The sequence below is a fragment of the Poecile atricapillus genome, chromosome 1 (genome assembly GCF_030490865.1).
Source record: "Poecile atricapillus isolate bPoeAtr1 chromosome 1, bPoeAtr1.hap1, whole genome shotgun sequence".
NCBI lineage: Eukaryota > Metazoa > Chordata > Aves > Passeriformes > Paridae > Poecile > Poecile atricapillus.
This window is the reverse complement of record NC_081249.1, coordinates 169,110,165-169,133,073: the sequence shown is the minus strand read 5'-3', so window position 1 is coordinate 169,133,073 and position 22,909 is coordinate 169,110,165. Positions and strand designations below refer to the sequence as shown.

Sequence of the window (22,909 nt, the reverse complement as noted above, 5' to 3'; positions counted from 1 at the left end):
GGGATGCCAGGGCTGTCATTAGGACTTGCTGGTGGGTGTCCCTTGTTTTCTGTGCCACACACAGTGACCCTGACCACCTTTTGGTGAACGTGTCAATGTGTGTTTGTAGGTGTGTGGGTGTGAGTGACACGTTAGGTTAAAACAATCATGGCCTTCCCCTTCCTTCAGTTTTTGTACCCACTTTGTAGCGTTCCCTTGCTGAGGAGCAGGAGCTCCTCGTGGTTCTCCATCTGGGTGCAGGGGGACGTGTCTGCTGGTGCTGTAGGTGGTGACTGGAGACCATCCTGGGTCTGGAATTGGGAATCTCTGGGGAAAGTACCTGCAGATAGACTCTGTGAGAGCTGAGACAAGCTCTCTCTTCTTGAGAAGACAATGCTGATAATGCCAATACCTAGCTGTTATATATGCCCCTGAGGAGTACAATAAGCATCTCCAGATAAAAGTGAGATTTCTGTTAAGAGCATTCAAAGCAACTTCTCTCTGGAGTCTGTACTACAGACCAGACTGGGGAGACACAAATTCTTTTTCCCCTCTAAATCTTTTCCAGACAGATAAAGGTCCATAGGAAAATGGAAAGTAGTAGTAGTAGTGTGGTTATGTATTGGAGAGCACTCAACTTAGAGGGCTGTTGAGTCTCTGGCTTCCTGACACTGTTTCTGGTTGTATTTTTCTCCAGTTCCCACTTCTTGAAGGATGCAGAGCCTGGGAGATACCTCTGGCAGCCTGGCTGCAGCACCAGCCCCTTTCCTTGATTCCCGCCATGCTGTCACAAGTCATGTTTTGTACCTCTGCCTTGTAGAGATACTCGGGGGAAGTGTATTTCGTTTTGCCAGATGGCACACTTGCTATTACAAAAACAAGCCCAAATGTTTGTGGTCTGTAGGTGTAAAGAGAAGCCATTAGATGGAGTGGGAAGGGATGACGAGTCCTTGGCTGAAGCGCTGGCTGTGTGCTGAGCCTGTGAGAGCAGTGGTGGAGAGGTGATGTGAGGGCACACAGTAGCGAAACCCCAGCCCCAATGACAGTCCTGTCTCTCCCTTTTGGTTGGAAACACAGTGGTCTCCATGCTGTTCAGTACAAGGGCTAAGGCAGAAGAAAAGTGGGAAGGTAACTCAGTATCTCTCCCTCAGCTCCCTGCAGAGAAGGGCAAAGCTGGCCCCTGAACCAACCTGATGTAGGCAAGGAGAAGTAACTGTGGCCCAAGCCTGGTCTTGAGTCTCACTGGGGCACCCAGAGCAAGTCCCTCAGTCTGCATGGGAGTAAATCTATTCCTCTCAGGGAGAAGAACTGGATCAGCTTTGTAAAACCAACCTGACTTTTAAAATCAATCTTCAAAGGGCAAAAGATCACCACACTGTTCTCATTGTGGTATCCTGAAGATGCACCCAGAAGAGTCAGAGGAATCCTTGGAGCATTGATTGCCTCTGCAGAGTCACCTAGTGCACTGGGGACCTTAGCAGGGCCCCAAGGTCTCACAGCACAGCAACCCCTCCATTGCCAGCAAGGAATCCCCAGCCCCTCACAGTGCTACATGAAGCCTCTAGACAGGGAGATTGCTGGCTGCCCAGTGCCTCTGGCATCCCCAGGGCTGCATTTGCATCTTCAGCATCTCATTGCAGCCCCTCAAAATGCCTTCAGCCCCTTCTGTTGCTGCAGAAGCCCATCCTGTGCAGTGCCCTGGTGGTCCCCTGCCTTCTCCTACCCCTGCACCCCATCCCCTGTAGCTGTCAGGTGAGCTGAGCACAGCTGGTGTGTGTCAGAGGATGACTCTAGGCTGGTTTCTCACCTTCCCACATCAGTGATGGCCGTTGTGCCTTTTTAGGCAGGGGGAAGCAATGACTGAGAGAAGTGTGAGAAGCGTGGCAGAAGGCAGCTCCTTCCCACTGGCTTCACCAATACCACCAGGATGATATTGAGCAGAAAAAAGAGAAATTCAAGGTGGCTGATTTGCTGCTGCAGCAACAGTAGCTGTGGAAGAGAAAGTAAAATAAAAAGTTTGTTGGGATTTATGACCCAGGGAGTGCTGTGGTAAAGTTTCAGAGTGTATCACCAGCAGTGGAGAACAAACCAATCCATTTTTGAAAGCAGATGCCCTTCATCTGCTGCTATTGCAGAGGCTCTGAGCAGTGGGTGGTTTTTTCCCCATGGCAGCTAATCAGCACCAAGTTTGGCAGTGCCAAAATTTGGGGATTTGATGAGCAAAAGAGGCATTGACAGGCCGTGCCCTTAATCCACCCTTACAGGTAACCACTGGAAGCAAGAAAAATTCATCTTCTTTGAGGATCTGCCATAGGTTCTCATGCTCATTATTCACGTGCCTTTGTTTGGGGCTGGCAGTGGGTCTGGGGAGAGGCAGGGGCACAAACAGACCCTTGCTCTGCCACAGGTCTGGAAGGGCAGCCAAGCTGAAAGGAAGGCCTGAGGGGCGATACAGATGTGCACAGGTATCCTCCTGTGCCTGCCTGCATCCTCTACCCACTCAGAGGCTTTCACCTGTATCATCCCCAAATCAGATCTGCTTCAAAATCATGAAAGTCTTAAAAATGCCCACCGTTCCCTTCTGCAAGCAAATGTGCTTGACGTTCCTTTATCAAAAGTAGTAGCACCTCTCAAAATCCTTACGCTGACAGTGCCCCTATGAGTCAGTCAGAGTTAGTGCACTTTGTCTGCTGCTACGGCTGCGTTTGCTCTGTCCGGGCAGACTTGTTCTGTTTGCTTGTGTCAGGTGGTTACGGGCTGAAAGTGCTCTCAATATGTCGTGTTGGTAAGGGTATCGCAGTCCGAGGGGGCAGTGAAGCTGCCCGTGGTGGTTTTAGCAGGGTGTGCCCATCTCAGCTGTTACCAACGTGTGGAGTGACCGCTCCCCTCTCCCCCACCACTGCCGGACCCGGCTGACTCACCGGCTCTGCATGCTCCGAGGAGACTGCCGAGTCTGGAGCTGCGATCAACTCAGCGCTCAGAAAAGACACCCTTCCTGTTTGTAATGACATCCAGTTGCAAACAATGTCCTGACTTTGTTTTTCTGTTCGGGGCAGCGCCTGAAATCTTCCCTTCGGTGCGCAGCCCGTACAGCCGGCGCTGTGTCGTGCCTGCCAGGGAGAGGAGCTATTCTTTTGTTGGGTGTCTGTGATGTTTGCTGAGAAAGAAATGAAGCAGTTAAATTGTTTCTTTAATAGTCAGAAAGCACCATGTAAGTCTGGTTATTACTTAAGTAGACATCCGTGCATGCTGGGGACACCACGAAGATGCAGGAGGAGGTGGCTGAGACACACGGACAGGCTCTGTCTAGCTCCTGTGTGCACCCAGCAGTTAATTCATGGATTTGAATGTTTACATGGCCAGCTGCTCTCTATGATTAAAGGCAGCAAATTAAGTAAAGCCAAAGGAGATTATCATCTGCAGTAAAGTCCCTTGATTTGATAAGGAAGATGCTAATACAGAGTACTGACGGCTCTGCACTCACTCCCTGTCAGTGGCCAGGACCTGTGTTGTGCCGGAGAGCTGGGTCTGTCTAGGAATCTTCCACAGGTTCCTTCTCCTGTGCCTGGTGGCAGGCTGTCAGGTGCTTGCAGCTGCAGGGCAGCCCACTGTGTTTTTGGGAACAGCCATTTAAGCGCCCAAGAAGGGAGCTGGTGTTTGGGTTTAGTGGGATGCTGGCAGGCTTTCTGCACAGTAGGCATGGAATAACAACAGCCAAGCACCACCATTGCTCTGGATCACCTGCCAGGGAGACAGGACACATACAGGTGCTCCCTGGCTCTAGCGAGGATGTCCCATGCTCAGATATCAGAGGTCTGGCATCATCTGCAGTAGGGTGGCACAAAGGTATAGTCTGCAGAGGGGCCAGCGCTGGCTGCTTCTTTGTGCCTCCAGGAAATCTTGCAGCCATCAAGGAGCCCTGGGGCCAGAGTGCCTCCAGGTAGCCCTGTCCCTGCAGGGCCATGAGAAGAGCTGGGCTCCCCCAGGAGCACCACACATGGTGGCAGTGGCAGCGATGCCATGGACATGAGAAGATGCAGCAGGGAGGGAAGGGACTTTGCAGGAAGGGAGGGTGAAATGTCAGCCGGAGTCATGTCATGCTTCAGCGCTGTGTGGCACCGATGCTTTGTTCCAGCCCTTAACCCCTCTGCAGCTGCAGGGCAGAGGAGCACAGGAAATGTGGCCTGGGATGCAAAACAGTGCCCAGGGGAATTTCTCAGGCTGGTGGTAACAGGAGATTTTTTTTGTGTGTGATCACCCAGGAGTGTCACTCATCTTTATGTGAAGGGAGATTTCTCATTCTGAATGGACCATCAGTCTGTGTGAGCCCAGTGCTTGCCCTTGGTGCTGCCTGTGCTGCTCTTCTGGTGGGGACACCGTGCTTCAGGGTTTTGGTGCATTCCCTGTCTTCCCTTCTCCCATGCCAGAGTGACCTTGTGCTCTCAGTCCTTGGTTTTGCTGCTGGTTTTCCCCCTCTGCCCCCATACTGCCTGACTGGTGCTGCTCCAGGCATTTCCATAAACTTGTGGCCACATGTTCCATTCACAAAATGAAAATGTGCTGGGCCCCCTGTTCTGTTGGCACACCAGGACTGGGGTGCCAGTCATGGCACCTTTCCATGGTACTCCCTGGCTCTGCCACCCACTTTCCATGAACTGTGGGCATGTTACTGCCTCCTGCTTGTCTCTCAGCAGTTCTTAATTTGCAGAGCAGCATTGACACCTTTATTTTTGATTTATTTAAAACACCTGGATGGTGACAGGTGCTAAGGAAGGGTCCAAGTACAATTCAAACCTGGGTAAGCAGGCTGCAAACAAAACCGTTGTGAGATAAATAGACATGCCTGGGAATTTTATTGTGAGCTGTCTGACAGTTCCTGATGTAATGTAATTTTCTGTCTTCTGTCTCGGCAATAAAAACTTCACGGTGTCTGATATGACTCCATTTAGCTTTAATGTTGTCTGAAGTATGCCATTAGAAAAATGTGGCTTATATAATCAGGTTTGAATTCTAAATGCTTGTTTTTTGAAATGGGAGACAAAAATTAAGGAGAAGATGTGAGGTTCAGAAGCATTAATATTTGCTCATATGTTCCATGTTGGTCTGAAGCATCCTCAGAGCCTAGGTTGAGCCTGCTGGCTGAAGTAAAACCAGCATGATGTTCTCTTCTGGGTTTTGAAATGAAGTCTTTTGCAGTCTTTCTGCAGATCAGGAATAGCTCTCTTGGAGGTGAGGTAGGAAAGGGTGTCATTAAAAGACAGAATATGATTGAGCAAAAAGAGATTGAAAACTAATGGAAAGCCCAAGGTCTCGTGTATTTTCAGATCCCTGGAGGAATCAAGGAGAAATTGTTTATAGCAATTTCTTTGTTCTTTTTTTTTAAATTTCTGATCCAAAACCTCTAAAAGAGCAGATACTTGCCATCCCCAGTTAAGCTCTTTTCTTCTTGGGTACCAAAGCATTCCCACTGTTACGAAGAGATGTTCATATTTTAAGCCTTACTCTACCTCTGTGGAGGTATGTCATTATCAGGATTTCGCAGCGTGCCCTATTGCAGAGAGTCTTATTAATTTTGGCCCTCCAAACACACAGGAATGGATTATCCATGGCAGTGCTTGTCAGCATCTGTGCTGGACCACATTCCACGCAGCCAGATAGAGCCAGCAAGGATTCATTAGGAAACCTGGTCTTAGACACTGGTAATGACATTGTGGCATGACACATGGCAGCAGATGTTCATCGGCAGCTGCAATCTGTGGCCTCTGTTCTTCATTTTTTTGGTGTCAGATTGAAAAGGATCACTGGCAGTATTTGTGGTCTGGGGATTTTCTTTCTCACATTAGCACTATTGCTTTGCTGATGGTTTTTGGCTGGGGCAATGAATGGGGCTACTTTGATTTGCTTTGTTTTCTGTTTTGGATGGGAGGATGTCAGTGTCATTCTAGCAACAGAGAACTGGGGAACTTATCCCCTGTAGTTAGCATATTGCTTCAAGGATGCTCTGGCATGAGAGACTCCAGAGTTTCTATCTCTTTTCTTAGTCATTTATACATCTGGACTGTGACTCTCCATACAGTCTTGGAGACAAGCCCTACAGGCTCCAGAGAAAGATTTCTGGGGGGATCTCAGAACTGAACTTCTCTGGTGGATTTGTGGTTTCAGCATGTATGACATGGGGTAGGTGGGATTGGGAGGGGACTGATGCCACATGGATGCAGTAAGCTCAGAGAAGTACACTGGTCCCATCACTGACAACAGCAAATATTCAGCACCAATCTGCTTGAAATGCAGGAGCAAGAGAAAGGAAAGAGAAGGGAAAATGTGTTTGATGGTGCGAGGCAGCAGAGGAATAGCTCTTGTTGAGGTTTTCCCAGTGGAAAAGAGCCTGGATATGGGGGTACTTGGCACTATCCTGCCTTGAAGGATGCAAAGAATCTCATCAGGACCCTCTCAGGACACTACAGTCCCAGAACCATCCTGGCAGCAGAGATAGGTCTGTTCTGTCCAGGGCTGAGCTCATCACTGCCACAGCAGTGTCGAGCGTTCTGAGCAGCCATAGTGGTTTGGAGAGAAGCAAAACCACCTACTTGCTGAGGAAACATAGGATGGGTCACACACAGCTCCACAGCCTCTGGTTCCCTGGGGCTTCTGTTTCTTAAGAAATATCTTTGGGTCTCAGAGATGCAGTGGTCAGTAAACCCTGTGCAGAAGTTCTTCCTGCAAGCACCTGGGAACTCAGAGACATAACTTATGCCTTCTCTCCCTAATTAGACTGGTAGTATCACTGCTGGGCAGCTCTTCCTTTGGGTGGGGTGGCTGTGGCTGTAGCTGAAAGTGGCATGCTGTTTCTCAATATCATTATAAATTTTAATGGCATTTTTGGTGACTTCTGAGTGGTCTTATAGCACCAATCATTTATATAATTATGTAATGCCTCAGCCAGATATCTGAGGGTGAAGACTAAACCACCTCTGAACTACCAAACACTATAAAAACCTATCAAGTGGAAAAGCCATATGTCCATCTAATACAAAGACTGCATGCTCAACAAAACCAGACGGGGAGAGGAAACTGAGAGTCATGCTTGCCTCAAAACACACCATATTGCTTTTTGCCTATACAGACAATTTCTGCTTCTTAGGATGTAACCAGATTAACCTTGCTATTATTGTCTGCCAGGGTGCTGAGTCAGTTGAGTTCCTATGTCTGTGAAAATGTCAGCTATAGGGAACAGGAAGGGCATGGGTTTCTGCAGTGGTGGGGGTCCTTAGACTAGCTGAGTTAGAGTGCTGGGGTGCAGCTGTGGGAATTCTTGCCTACAGTTTCCAAATGCATCTGTTCTAAGCTATGAGGAATCTCCTCCATCTGTGCAATTTTACTTACTACTTTAACACTGGCTTCTCGAGATTTTCCCTGCCCTCCATTCAATCTCCTATCTCACATCTCCGGTCCCTCTCCTCTGCATTTCACCTCAATGGGTTTCCTGCTGGGTGAAATATACATCATCCTCTTCCTTCCCATTCCCTCCCTTCTCCCACTGTTGGCAGTTTTCCAATATAGCAACCTTGACCTTATCTTCAATTCTTTCCATTTCCTCCTCTTCGGCTAACACTATCGGTGAACTCTGCCCATTTTCCTCTCCTCCATCCTCCAAAGGCTGGCCATGCATCCTGCTGGCCATGTATCCTGCTGGATATGTTGTCATTTCTTTCCCTGCTGCCTGCAGTCCCCTCAGTTCTGGCCTCCTTTATGTGTGCCTCAGTGCAGGAAGCTGATAGGGGTTTGGATGAACCTTTTTTTTTTTTTTCTTGTGAACAGCACTGAAATCAGTGGGAATGAAGCACCGAGCCCTTTAAAAAACACCAACTCTTTGTGTGTCCGGAAAGAGCCTTCCCTAAGGGCACAGCTGCACAAGAATCACTGACTGCAGTGATGAGTATCGAGCCACCCGTAGCTCTGTGTGTGCTTTTACTGGTTGCATCCCATAGCTGCAAAGAGAGAGGATGTTGGTGAGATCCTTCCTTGCTGCCCCACTTTATTCACGTGTGTTTGACCTTTTGTAGCACCAGCTTGGCATGGGGGGAGGTCTCTGTGGCCTGGAGCAAAGGGCCAGTGGTGTGGCCATGTGGTGCACTCACCATTGCTGATGATGGCACTCAGCAATTTGGACATCTCTTTCCATTGGCTGGGGCTTCTGGCTTCTGGCTTTCAAGCTAGGGATCAAGGATCATGCCTATTTTAGAAATGAAGTAATCTGTCACTTTGACTACAAGTTTTGGGTCTACCTCTTTAGCTGCATTTCTCCTTCTTTGAAATAGTTTTTCCCTTCTTCAGTCAAATTCTCTACCTGTGTTCAGGGGTCGCTCAGTTGAGTGAGGCCACTTGTCTGAGAAGGAAGGTGACCCATTGAAAGGCTTTTTGTGTGATGTTATATATCCAGTTTATCACTGTGTTTGCAAGAATGCTTTTATCTTGTCAGTGTGGTGATTGGTTAAGTATGATCAAGCTCTTTAGAAAACATTTCTTTCTAATCATTTTTGTTTCATTTATATTCTGTAGTAATTTTGAGAGTGATTGCGATCATGGAAGTGCTTTTTAGCTTGTTAGTGGCTTCAGTTATGTGAGAAGCTGCTGCTGTTTTTCATATGGGAGACCTCGTGATCTACTCTAGTTTGACCATGAAACTGTATTTAAAATGTTGTCAGCAGCAATATCCAGCAGAATTCCTTTTAACTGTCATGCTACTCTCAACTCCTAAGAAATATTGGATGTTAGACCTTTGCTTGGCATTTCCCGTGTTAGTTCTGAAGAGGGCCATTGGACAAGATCTATATCAAGTATGACCACAAACTCCTGAATATTCTTCTTTTGGTTGTCATGAACCTGGTCATTTATAGAAAGAAAGCATCTTTCATCACGAAGCCAGAGTAATTATGCATGCACGGGTGTCTCTGCCCTCTATGGGAAACTGGTTCTGGAAGGACTCTGTTGCATTTACCAGCCCTGTGAGAAATTTGTACCCCATTTTGCAGATGTAAATCTCAGCTGTAGGCTGGCTGGATCCAGTCCCTAGTGCTCCCTCCCCAGCCTCTGTCTTTTCTGTCTGATGTTACGGTTGGGGTGGCTGAGGATATGTGCCCAGGTGGCCACAGCTCCAGCAAGCTGTAATGCTCTGCCACTAGGTCCAGAACCATGCCCATCCTGTGAGTGCCTCTGCTTTTTCAGTCTGATAAATAACCTTGGAGAGTTATTGAGGGGTTAGTAGGTCTAACTTTCCTTTTTCTGAGATGCCACCCCCTCTCCAAAGGAAGCTTTTGTATTACCTGCAAGTCAGTTCATGAAAGTTGCTATTATGAGTAAATGGCTGTTGGTCATGGCATGGGTTAGGCACAGATCAGTGGCTAGGGCTTGAAAGTCTTCATGCCTTTTGGCACGTAGCCTAATGGATTAGCCCATTCTTTCCTTTAATATATCCACATGAATGCTTTTATGAGTAAAAAGGTCCCTACAACTTAAAATATTTGGAAGAATGAGAGCTGAGAAAGTGCCCCTCCATTGGTTCTCCTTTACTGTAAAAGTGGTGAGGCACTGGTACGGGTTGCCCAGAGAACCTGTGGATGCTCTATCCCTGGAAGTGTCCAAGGCCAGGCTGCACAGGGCGTTAAGCAACCTGATTTAGGGGAAGGTTGGCTGCCCATGGCAGGGGGTTGAAACTGGAGGAACTTTAGGGTCTCTTCCAACCCAAACCATTCTGTGTTTCTATTATTCTGTGATTCTTCTGGCACAACTAACTTGCTGGCCTTGGCATGGAAGGCAAAGTGATGAGACAAAGCATATTTAAATGTGGAAAAGACATGAATAGAGTGCCTCGTGTGCTGTGTGTGAAAGCATTCCTGTGATGGTGCTACATGCTGCTCTGCCATCCTAATTTGCTTTCAGAGGCCCCCAAATATAATAATTCTTTGTGTTTCCTAAAGGATGTGAAGACTAAGTACAAGTTTGGTCAATGATTTCATTGTTGATTTCTCCCAGAGTTACAAAGCTATGCAAAAATATTAGGGACAGGCAGGGTGCATCTCACTGAATAAAGATATTGTGTCTCTCATAATTCAAGCTGGATGCCTGTAGAAAAAGGAAAGTCCTATGCAAAATGCTTACAAGGCTGGTTGGACAGTGGAAATCTTTTGTAAAATGTCATTTCGGCATCTTTCCCAATGGAATCCTTCATGCAGGAGGACTGGCCAGCATTTTGGAAACAAACCCAGCCAACATTAGGTTTGGACATCTGCTTGTTTTAAGGTTGCTTTCACAATTTTCTCTGTAGCTGAAGATCGGTACTTGATGTCAATGTGAAAACGCTGCCAGAGAAGCAATGAAGTTATGCCAACTGTTTCTTTCATGAGCACAGCTTCTTAGAAATGACCGTTTTATGCTGGAAAATCATCTTGTTTGCATTGCTCCCATGTCCAGAAGGATGAGTACTGTTTGATCTTGTCCTTGTAGAAAGCTATCCTAAATGAACAAAAAATGTTTCTTGAATCAATTTAGATTCAAACCAGGGTGATGTCCTGCCTGAACACATCTAGACTGAGTGCTGGCACTTAAATGGTGTCAACTCAAGTGACTAGTGAGAAAAGGGTAGTGGTGTCTTTTGTCTTTGAAGGTGGCTAAGGGGATTGAATTTGAGGCAAGCTAGTGGTCAAATTTTCTGGATAATTTCTTCATCCTTGCTTAAATCACCCAAAGGGGAATTAACACATATCTTATCTGATTTGCACAGGGACCAGCTCGCATGACATCTGATCTTGCATCTTCTCCTGCAGCGGGTTATGTCCCTGTGGGTCAGAAGCCAGAGGCTGTGGTGCATGCTATGAAGGTAAGGCTGTGTGGGACACTGAGGTGTCCTGTGTTGCACCCGAGTGGCAGAGCTGGGCATTGGCCCTTCTTGTGGAAATTACTGAACACAGAAAGTTAATTGGCAGGCAGGATATTGGTAACCAGCACCTGTGTCATCATGAATAAGCATTGCTTAAAATAGTCACAGAGCTAAGCAAGATTATGCATGGCTATTTTTCAGGGGTTGGAAAACTCCAATAAAAGCTGCTGATGCTGAAGGTGTTGGTTATCCTTTGTGTTCATCAGTCCTGTGTAAACTGAGTCATTGGGGTGACAGTGGTGACCGAAATGCTGTTTTAAAAAGGGACACAAAACCTGCATTTCCTCATATATTTTGTTATTGGAAGTCCTGCAGCAGCCTTCAAAGGAGAAAGATTTTATTTTATGAAAATATACAGCAGTGGCATCCTACCCATGTAGGATGTGCTTTATCAGCTGGGATTAAAGTCAGGACCACTGACAATGGGACCATGGTAGGTGAGTTAAAGGAGAAAACTTGCACTATGATTTCACGCTTTCAGGTTCTAGTGACCATCCATTAGCAGAAAAATTGTAATTCCCCAGTGGTGTATGTTTAACTAGTTAAACAAGGTACTTTCCAGTATCTTAGAGACACAGAAGCACAAATTCTTTACAAGGTGCCACAGGGATGGCCAGAAAGTCTCTTAACTAAATTAGTCTTTGGTTGAAATATAAAGATTTATAGATTTGGATTTGCTGAAGGTGAAGAATTTTGTACAGGGTTAAGAAGATTACATCAGCTCCTCAAAGGAGAATTTCTGGATGGCTGCTCTGGAGCTCAGATCCCTATGGTCATAGCTGGAAAAAAGGTCCAGCAGTGGCATCACTAGCTTGGATGATCTTAGACCTGGAGACAGATGCTTACAAAACTCTTTGCTTTGTACCTTTTCACATCTGACAGATAAATAAATGGCACAGATGTTGCTCATGGTTATGATTCACAAATTCCCTAAATTTTCTAATTTTCAGTGGTTCTGTCTTAATATATCATGCCTGTCCAGGGTCTCTTGACTCCAGGACAGATGTGGTAGTGGTGGTGGTAAAACCAACAAATGTCAGGAAAAGCAGTAGTGTGGCTGGCAATGATATTGGTTCTACTGGGCAGTTGCCAGATCCCAGGAGGATATTGAATGCCACTATTTCTCAAGTAGTTATTAAAGGCAAGACAAGTTTGGTTTGATTAGGATCTAATTGGAATTTAAATTATAAATGATCCTTCAAATTGAAAATCTTGATTTTTCAGCTTTCTTGAGACTTTATACATCCAAATTGTAAATTCCTACTGGATGATTGTACAACTCCTTAAGAGAAGGATGTCCAGCATGGTCAAGGATTAAGAAATACCTTTAGTACAGTTTTTGCTTGTTCCCAAAGGAGCTGACCACACAAAAGGCAGTTCACTTGCTGCCATATATTTGTCCTGTGTTTTCCAGCAGGTTTTCTCGTTGCTTGTTGTGAATGGCTCTGTGCTATCAGAATTCTCCATCCTGTACTATGCTGCAATGTGTTTGTGGGTGACATTTCTCCAGTATATATATATATATATACAGATGGATCTGCTAATCTGTTGCCTTGCAGAATGTTGCAAACTCATGTGAACCTTTGTTTTTCTGTCACTTTCTACCGATTTGGCTTTGATTGCATTTAATCATCCAAGCCCTGATGCAGTCCAGACTACTGCTGTTGGCTTTTTCTTCCCAAACTGTGAAGTTCATACCTTTCTGCTCCTGCTCTTCATTGCATTTGGTGAGGTGGTGGTGAGGGATAGTATTAAGCAGAGTTGGTAGTGGTTTTAAATTACAAGATCAAATACTTATAAATTGATTATGATCATATTCTGGGGAGTACTTAGTTTCCTCTTTGCTTTAGGAATTGCAGGGCTGAATTTCTCACTAAGGGCAAGAAACATAAGTGGTTTTTAGATGTGGTTTGATAAGCTTATGAAAAGGATTGAAAATTAATGAGGAAGATTCCTGGAAACTGGAAATTAGGTTTGGAAAGTCTGGCACGATTTTTCATTTAAAGGAATTGAAAGGAAATTAGATGACTGCTTGTTTGCACTTATTAGTAATCCCTCTTCAGAGCTTTGTGGATTCCTAGGAAGGCTAGAAGAAATTCAGAAGAAATTCTCCCTTGTGATTTCACAGTTTGGCTGGTGAGGTGCATTTGTCTGTCTCCAAAACCATGGAAACTTCCATGGCTTCAGTCAGGAAGAAGGTGACATAGCAGTCACATCTCACGGGGCATAAATGATCTCATGTGATGTGTTCTGCTCACTCACTTGAGGTTAAAAATATTCTCACATTTGAAGGGAGGAGGTAATTCTCCCGTAGGTCAGTGTGGCATGGAGGGATGAGAAGGTACCTATTTTTCTATCCTGTGGCCCATTTCCAAGGATCATCTGGAAATGGAGGGACTGAGGAAACTCGTGATGGTCTCAATCTCTCCTCCTCCCTTGTGGCACAGTGAAATAGTTAGTAGCTGTTGTTCTCCAGCTGCAGACATTTTTTTGGCCATGTCATGCTGTAGCATATGGAGTAGGTCTTATTTGCACCCTGCAGAACTGGGTAGCTTTTCCAGTGCCAGCCCCTGCATGTGGGAAGCTGGATGCAGCTGCTACCCTAGACCCTCATCTCCTGTGATACAGATCACGACTCTCTCTTGAGAAGAGAGCAGCTTACAAATGAGGCTTTGTGCTTTGGCTGTATCACAACAGATATTGGAAAAAGCCCTTCTTGGTTGAAAAATGAAGTCCTTATGGCTGAGCAGGTCAGCTCCTTACTGCAATAAAAGACAAGGAGATGGAAAGGCTATGAAGATGATCAAGGGAATGGAGCACCTCTCCTCTGGAGAAAGGCTGAGGGTGCTGGGGTTGCTCAGCCTGGAGAAGAGTATGATCCAGAGGCACCTTATAGCACCTTCCAGTTCTGTAAAGGGAGCTCATAAAAAAGAGGGAGAGGGACTTTTTCATCACATAGTGACAGGACAAGAGGAAATGGTTTTAAACTGAAAGAGGGCAGGTTTAGATTAGATGTTGGGAAATAATTCTTCACTGTGAGGGTGGAGAGGCACTGGCACAGGTTGCCCAGAGAAGCTGTGAATGCCCCATCCCTGGAAGTGTTCAAGGCCAGGCTGGATGGGGCTCTGAGCAACCTGCTCTAATGAATGGTGCCCATGCCAAACCATTCTGTCATTCCATAATTCTGTGCAGTTGGCTCCACTTGTCTTGCGGAACGCTTGCATGGAAGCCTGTCCACAAATGATGAGGCTGCAAGGATGTGGCTCTGTGCCCAAGCAAAAGTCACTGAGGGACTGTCCACTCCACATGGATGCTTCTGGACTGCCTCTGTCTGCACCCACATATGTAATATTCCCTAGGCTTTTTACTTGGGATTTTCTGCCGGTTAAATTCTATCTTTGTAGCTGAAGTGCTGCCTGCAATTTCTTCCTTGAATGCATTTAGAATTTTCTTTATTTTTCCTTCTGAAATAGTTTTGTTTGTTTGCACCTACTAAATAAGGAGCAAGATGACAGGTTGGCACTCCTAACAGCTGTTTTTGCTAACAAGAATAAGAGGTACATATGCTACAGCTCAGTATCTCTCTGAACATCAAAGCACTTTTCTTAGGAACTGAGCAAACCTGCTAAAGACGTGGGGAGGTGATGAGGAGACAAATGTAAAAGAACGACATTTAGCCTATAACCCAGCTGCCCCCACAGTGGCAGCCTGGACCTCTTCCATGCACACAGAGCTATCAAGGTGATGATCAGAGGTGATCATCACTCCCATTAATTGTGGATAAGACAGGATTTGGCCTTCCAAAACTAGGGGAAAATCGTAGCAGGGAGTATGGACTGTTCCCTTGCTGAAGCAGGATGTTTCCCAGTGTTGTGTCCAGCTGATTTATGAAGCAACAAAATTAGTGAGGTTTGCACAATTTGGAAAGTATCTCTCAATCCCAGCATGCTTTGTGTTGTGGAAATTAATACCTCAACTTTCAGTTTCCCTTTCAAAGCTTTGCTACTGTCATTCAGACTCTTGTGTTGTGGTGTTTTTTTGACTGAATATTTGTTTATAAAATATGTTTGGCCCTATGGGGTCAGTATAGCAAGTCAGAAGGGATGTGGTGGACTGAATGACTTTGAGGTGGCACTGCCTTGCTCACAGACATCAGTGCAGTCTCAGAGAACACTTGAGGTGTTCCTCAGTTTATCAATAGGGAAAAAACAGACAAGGCAGCATGCCCACTGAGAGCAAGGTGAAAGTTGTTTTCGGGAAGTGACATCCCTATGCAGGAAAGCAGCATTTCCCAGTCCAGCCCCATCCTCCTGCATGTGGAATAGCCCCATGCCCGAGTGGAGCAGGCTGCTCTCACTCTCACTGGCTGGCATTTTACCCAGGGAGGTCACAAAGGGCTGCTGTGTCAACAAAGGACCAAATGCTGTCAGTGCAGCTTGATGAGAAGCAAAAAGGAGGGGATGGCGTGATCCACTTTGAACTTGGGGTACATTTGTCTGTTTTCTTTAGGCTCCCAGGTTGAGATGTGGCAGAAATCACAGAAAGACATACCCCAGTTTCTTAGACCCACAAGAGTGCACAGTCCTTGAACTGATCCATAGATAGCTGATGGGAAGGCATGTCTGTATTCCCCAGTGGTGTAACTGGAGGAACATTAACCTGGTCCTCTAAACAGCTGAGGAGGCATCTGGCAGGATCTGAGAATAGCCGGGGCTGGGTCAGCACTGAGAAAAGGCCTTCCTGTCTTTCTTCAAGAGGTTATTTCACTCTTCAGAGTGTATTTTCTTCCAACATGCCTTTCCTGGATAGGCTGTTGTGTTTTATCGCTATGAATGCCATTTTCCCACACCCAAGATGCTAACACATCTTTATAAAGCGCCTAGCCAGACATGGGTTGAGCCTGGGAAGCAGGATGATTTCCAGAGTAAATGAGATTCAGAAATTAAATACAAACATAACTTCCATCTGATCATCTTTCAGCTCCAGCTCTGCCTGGTTAACACTATTAAAAGACATTTCCACTGAAAGAAATATGCTGTGCCACCTTTTCACACCTCCTGAACTAAGGAATGTGGGTTTAGTTTAAGCACAAGTTGTAGAAAAACAGTTTATTTTAGTCCTCTGAGACTCCTGTGCCTGCAGGTTGGATGGCTGTTGAAAGCAGAGGCTGGGGCTGATGTGATCTTTAACTAATCTGCCCATGGTTTCCTTGACACTTGCCCTGTGGACACAGCTGATGTTTAGCTGCCAGCCAGGCAGCCCTGGTGCTCCCTGCCAGGATGTGATCCTGCAGGCTGCTGGCTTTGCAGCAACATCAGAAGCACACGGGCTCCAGACAAGCAAGTTCAATGTGTGAGTCCAGTTGGATCAATAATTAATTCCCTCCTCTTTAGCAGAAAATAGATGCTCTCTTTGTCAGCACATACATGCTTTTTCGCATTCCTCTTGACCTTCCTCTCCTTAGAATGGATGTGGATAATTCCTATCTGTACAAAGACTGGTCCCAAGTAGGCTACAGGCCCTAGGAGAATTACCTATTTTTGTTTGTAACTCATTTTGTGTACAGCAGGATTGCTGTGTGGAAGCAGACCTGGGGATAATCATCCCTGGTATCCCATTTCATGGAGTAGCCGGTGCTGTATGTACCTCAGCAAAGGCTAAAACCCATCCTAGCATGGCTCTGTACTTCCCTGGGATGTATAGGATTATGTATTCATACCACTACACCTGTTGTACACCTTCACATGTTGGGGATGCATCGTGGTGAATGAGACCACTTGCTGTTTGATGATGTTGGCTGGTTGCAGGATCTCTGACCCTGCACACTGAGCTGACCACCTGGCTCATCAGCAGTGAAGCCCTGGGTGAGGTGTGTAAATCAGCACAGAGGCAACAGTAAAACCTGGAGGCTCCTGTGCTGTGCTGTGCCCACCTTGTGCAATGTGCCTGTCCGGAGGAACTGTCGGAATGCACACGTGTGTGGCAGAGGGGTATCCCTCGAGTCAGTGTTCCCCGCTGGAAATGAAGGCTGCCTTTAGCCCCCAGCAGTCTCCTTTCTGTGACCCAAGGGACCAGCAGTGGGCTGAAGGAGCTCTGTGGGGGTGGCCAGGACAGTGGGATGTGGCAGGCCACGGCTGGCTCCCACTTGAGCTGCTCTAGAGGTTTGGGGTGTGGGCAGCACATGGTGAGGGACAACATCATGCTTGTTGGGGTGCTGCCTGGAATTCCAATAGGACTTCTGGCAGCCTTCCTGGAAGAGATGCACTTGTGGGCACAAGCAACCTGCTGCAAATGGTTCCCAGGACTGTGTGCATGTCCCCACACTGTGTAGGTGGTGGCACAGAGGCAGGACATGGCTAAGGGAACAGGGAGGACAGAGGTGCCCAGCTTGATGTCATGCTTGTCTTTGCTTGTCTTGAGGCTTTGTGAATCCTACCTATTTAAATACTTGTTAATGATGTTCTTAGGGACACAAATAATTTTTTGAGGATCATAATGGTTTTGTAATATTGTTTCTTTGTAGGTCCTTGAGGTCCATGAAAATTTGGACAGGCAAATGCAAGACAACTATGAAGAAGACCTAAGTGAAAAGGAGAAGGCAATTGTTCGTGAAATGTGCAATGTAAGAACTCTTCCCAGCAACTCCTGGGGTTCTTTTTGTCTTTTTGTGGTCTTTTGTCAGAAGTATGGAGGAACAGGGATCTGCTGCATTGTAAGCCTTGTGAGGTCCACAGGCACAAGGGAGGAGTGGAGGCTCTGCTGACCACTGTTTTGGGTGATCTGAATGCCTTGTTCACTGCACAGAGCAGATTTTGCTCAGTAGATAGTTCCCACTTGGAACTTTCCTGGCTGTGGAATAGCTTGTCTAGCTGACCAGAGATGTGCAAGGGGCTCTCCCTGACTAGGAGAGTCCTGTTATCAATTGTCTCCACCTGTGACCTTAAGGACTCAGTTCGGGCTAAGCAACAATTGCTTGCAAGGTTTAAAGCTGTACAGCTTGAATGGGTTTGAGCCTAAACCACATGGTAATGTCAGAGGGAGAACCTTGTCTGGAGTCATTGAACAGCATCATGATATGTGGGGTGCTGTTAACACTGCTGACGTTTTGGGCAACCACCCTGGTAACTGAGCTGGCCACATCCTGTACGGTGAGCGCTGTACCCAGCTGCACCCAGCCTCTGCTCTGCGGTGTCTGCTGTCACAGCATTGCCTCCAGCTTCAAAGCACCTTGGCCACGCTCTGGCTTGGAACAAAGAGTTTGAGATTTCTGCTGGAACACAGCCTGAGCTGCCTGTCACCTGCAGTTGGGGATGTGCTGTTCAACTGCCCAGAGTAGCGAGGAGGATGCTTATGAGCCTTCTTTTTTTGAAGTTCACATAAGACGTTGGCCCAGGTGGTATCATTTAGTGCCTTAAAGCAGTTAAGAAGGGCCTAATGCTCTGTTTAAATTCTGAAACCCACCCTAACCCTAAAAAGAGGCAGCTTGCTGAGCTAAATCACTGTGAGCATCCTTAGCAAGGGCAGAGACACTACGCTTTGGTTGCTGGATCCCTATAAGCAAAGCCAAGACCAAAGTAAATGAAGGCCTGCTTTTTAGAATATTTTGTCTGCCTAATTTCCCAGTCCCTTATAGCTGTGCTGGAGGAAAGGTAAAAATACTGTAACTTCATCCTCCCAAAGTGACTCATCTCTATTTGTCTATCATCAGCTGTTTTCTCTTTAAATATTCATTTCATGTAGATTCAAGGCAGCTATAAAGTTTTTTGCAGTTTATTTTTTATTTAAATAGTGGCCCTAGAGTGATAAAATGTATGTTTTTAGAAAGTCATGTATATAGAATTTTAATCATTATCTTTTTCATTATCTTTTCTGTTCATGGTAGCATCTTTTCTGTAAGCATGGCAGGGTTGACCTACCATTGAACTTATGTTCTGAATCTAGTGTATTTGTTTTATACTATTACCCCAGGCAAAAATGGTTCTAATTTCAAGAGGGACTAATTAGAAAAATGCATTGATGTTTTTTCCCTTGGAAACTGGTGCAAAGATGCCATCCAGTGTCCCTGCTGAGAACTGCAGCCCAGCTCTAGGAAAGGGCTGGTTTTGGCTTTCAGACTGCAATTTAAAAAATATTGCTATTCCTCAGTGGCTTTGTTGTTTGGACTTTTTTATTAAAAAAAAAATTAAAAAAATTCCTGTCTTTCTCTCCCCAAACCCTTTATTTTTTCTTGCAGGTTGTCTGGCGAAAGCTGGGTGATGCTGCGAGCTCCAAACCCTCCATCAGGCAACATCTGTCAGGAAACCAGTTCAAGGGTCCCTTGTAGGAATACATTCCTGGCAACTGGAAGTGATGGATTCTGTGAAGACTAAAGAGGCAGAGCTCAGTATTTCTGGCTGCCTGTGCTTTGGGAGTTGGGGTTGAGTTTTTTCAGGGTTTCCTTTTTTCTTTTTTTTTTTCCAGCTTTTTTTTTGTAACGATAGTGTAAATATGGCAGCTAAAGGCCTGATTTCCAGGCTGTGGTGCTCTGGAGCTACTGTTCACTGGGTAACCATCCAAAAATACCAGACTTGCATCATTTTTATTGTAGTTCAAACCTGCTTTGTTGTAATGGTCTGTTTGTAGAATTAACTAACTCAAGAGAATTTCTAAGAGGAACAAGAAGAACCCTTAACCTGCGAAGAATTCACCGTTTTTATTGCTCCTGTCCACCTGCTTGTCAGTGATTCATAGCTGGGTTAGTGGCTCCAGGCAGCCAAGGAAAATACAATTCAAATTCATTGGCTTACTGCCTGCCAAGTTTATGAGCTGCTAACACTTTTTTTGGAGGTCCTTATTTTGAAGAATGACATGCAACTGTTTTCACAAGGCTCTGTGTAAAATACTGAGTGGCAAGCTAAAAATACGTGTACTGCCCTACGTTGTATGGTGGTACTCATCACACAAGTGTACATAAAGGCTTAAGACTCTGTATCAGGTGTTAATGAACAATTTTTTGTGATCAAATGACACAAGATTTCTGCAGTCGTAATGTGATTGAAGTCACTTAGCCACACAACGTGATTCCCTACAAAATGGCAACACTTTTCTTGTAAAGTTTTCACTATGAAATAATTCAGCAGAAACTGCTGTCCTGACAGCGCTTATGGCTTTCACAGGATCCTCAAAAGCAGCTCATCTTTCACATAAGGAAGATTTGGGTGGGTTTTTTTAGTGCTCTTGCTGGATTCCTCACCTATACTGGTTCCTGTGTAAGGTAACCAAACAACAACCTCACAGAGCTGAATAAAAACTCCATAAACATGGGCTGTCAGGTGAGACTACTTCCTGCCATTCAAGCTTTATTTTTGTTAACGAACCAAAACAAGTGGGTTTTTCCTTCTTCAAATGGTTGTATATAAAATAATGGGACTTACATTTTGCTATTGTGGAGTAGCTGCCTGTGTAGTTGTAAGAATTTGACTCCCTCCTTTTCCAAGTTGTCACAGCAGCTGTCCCTGAATTTCATTAGATGTTCTTTCCCAATAGTCCAAGGAGGTGGGGCTTTGTTATTAGAACTCATTGGTGTAAGATAATTTTAAAGACAGGCATGTGTAAAGATCAAAGCCTCCTCTTCAAAAGTTGCATCGATTTTAGTGATTAGTTGGAGGATGTAATGACCTCAAACACTTTCTTTTTGTTCTCTACAAGAATCAGTCACAGCTATAGACAGCTGTATTAGCTGGACAGGTTCTTCCTCTAAATTAATTTGTTCTACCAGTTGAGTTCTTGACTTGTGGTATTGTATTACATGGAGCACCAATAAAATACTAAGGAACCCATGTGGCAACTTATGAAAGGAATTGTTCCCGTGGTGTGCAATAAACTATAGCTGCCTGGCTGAAGAATGTGCAGTGTCAGAGCTGAAACCTGTAACCACTAAAAAGGTAGAGGGAATACAGCCAAAATACACAGTAACCAGTAAGAGTAAGCACCACTTAATTATTCATTGTGGAAACAGAAATGTAACAGTTGAGTAGGTTATTTAAAAATAACCAAGAACCACCCCCAAAACACAAGTGCATACTCTCACACACCCACCAGTAATTCTTTCTTAGTACTGCTCAGTCAGTGAACACTGAGCTAGATAGCTCTCAGTCTAATAGTATTTACATCCCATGCAGTCTGAAAATTCCATTCTAGAGTCTGTCTCCTTTAAGTATCTTTAGAGGATTCTGGATTTCCTCCTCTTTGCTTTTTATTTTGACCTCCAGTTTCTAGTTGCCATTGGTGATTACTTGTCTTCCTCCTGTACAATTTATACATTGGGATTTCTGTACCAGAAAAGGTGATGTAAAGCAAAGCATCATTATTCCTTAACATCTAAGGTCAAACTGTGGGTTACTTTAATATATCTGCTTGAAAGCCTATTTTAACTTTGGTGGCGTCTGATTGCTGGATTAAGCAGAGAGTTCAAGTGCATTTGGAACAAGGTTGATTTATGTCAGTGAATTCTATCTAAAGTAAAACAAATGTTGCCAGCACTTAGAGAGTTAACTGTGTTCATAACAGGATTGCTGTTTAAGGGGTATATGAGGCTATTAGCAGGTCCTCTCAACAAGACAAGAGCTATACTCATCAGGTTAGTCTTACCACTATGTAATTCCCACTCAAATATTCCCTGTTCTCAAATCTCTCTCAAACTCTGTTCAATGACTTCAAGCAAAGCTTGTTTTGTTCCACCTGCAGATCTCACCTACAAGGGAATCAGTGCTGCAATTGAGGTCAATTAGCCCTGCAAATCCTGAAGAGCCAGTTTGTAGGGTAGCCAGCAGTTCAGCTGAACAAACTTCATACTCGTAGGGTATTGCCCTTTTTAAGATTTTATTTTTCATGTTCAATGTAAGATGTGTGTCACTGATTTTGCAGAAGAACACGACACTGCTGTACCTTGGGGTGTTACTGTTTAGGGGTTTTTAGGCTTGCCAATCTTCATACTTAGCTCCATTTGAGCTATAAAATGTCTTCCTGGGATAAAATGATGCTCAATGACTTTACAGGATGACTTGGGTGCTGAATTTTCAGCTAAATAGATATTTTATATGAATATTTAAATTCACTTACCTATGCGCTCAGTATTCAGTGAAAACTACCTGAGGAGCTTTGTACATTAAGTTGGAGGGGAGCACCCTTTGAAATAGTGGCCATGAGATTCATAGATTTGGGGCAATAGCCCAAGATAATTTCCTCAAGATTGAAGCCCTGGGTTCTGCAATCCTCTGGCAAAGAAAGCATCCACTGTTTACAAATGGACTTTGCTTGCTTAAGGAAAGTAAAATCACATCCTTGACTTTTGTTGGAGTGACTGGAGTAAGCAGCATTTCCCTAAGTTTCTGAAATGCTGCAGTGTAACCAGCTTCTGTTAGCTCTTCGCACCTTGATAAGACTGCTGAGCACAACCTTGTTTGAGAATGGCACATTTTTATCCAAATATTAGATATTAAATGAAATCAGTGTTAAAGTGACCTTTTATCTTTCTAGAAACTGGGGGGGAAGAATACTACTGATCTTTTTCAAAGTGCATGACTGTAAAGTGATAAAATTGTATATTTTTCATAATGTGGGGAAAGTCTATTTGTGCTGCTTTAGAAATCAGTTTAAAGTTTGATTTCTGTTAAACCTGTGATCTTACAGCCCTGCTATATTTTCTGTATATGATTTACAAAGAACTGGAAAAGTTAGCACCTGCTGTTGTGTATATAGCAAAATTCTTTAGACCTTAGCACGCGTTTTTACCTATTATTGAACCACTCTGGCTTTTTTGGGGAAGGAAAGTAATAGTACAGTTTTTTTTGATAATGTGTGTAAAACATTCATTTGAAATATTTTAGTAAAAATGAAGTAAGAGATTGATTGTGATAGTGTATACTTCTAGCTGAATAAAATAAAATACATTCTTTTTAAATAAACTGGTGAGTAAGATTTGGAAGACCACTGCTGAAATACTTTGGAGTAAGT

General features: G+C 44.8%; 1 protein-coding gene across 3 annotated transcripts in view; it reads left to right on the top strand.

Moving 5' to 3' along the window:
• The window catches only part of CCDC85C (coiled-coil domain containing 85C), a 110,128-nt gene extending 87,249 nt beyond the window's left edge, over positions 1 to 22,879 (top strand). For 2 of the 3 annotated variants that reach the window (XM_058829365.1, XM_058829366.1), the window contains 3 exons: positions 10,760 to 10,855; positions 17,439 to 17,537; positions 19,149 to 22,879. In XM_058829365.1, coding sequence (XP_058685348.1) covers positions 10,760 to 10,855; positions 17,439 to 17,537; positions 19,149 to 19,238 — 285 coding nt within the window. In that variant the 3' untranslated portion in view covers positions 19,239 to 22,879. The remainder of the gene's footprint in view (positions 1 to 10,759; positions 10,856 to 17,438; positions 17,538 to 19,148) is intronic. The other variant, XM_058829367.1, reaches the window with a different exon arrangement.
• Positions 22,880 to 22,909: the final 30 nt, after the last annotated feature.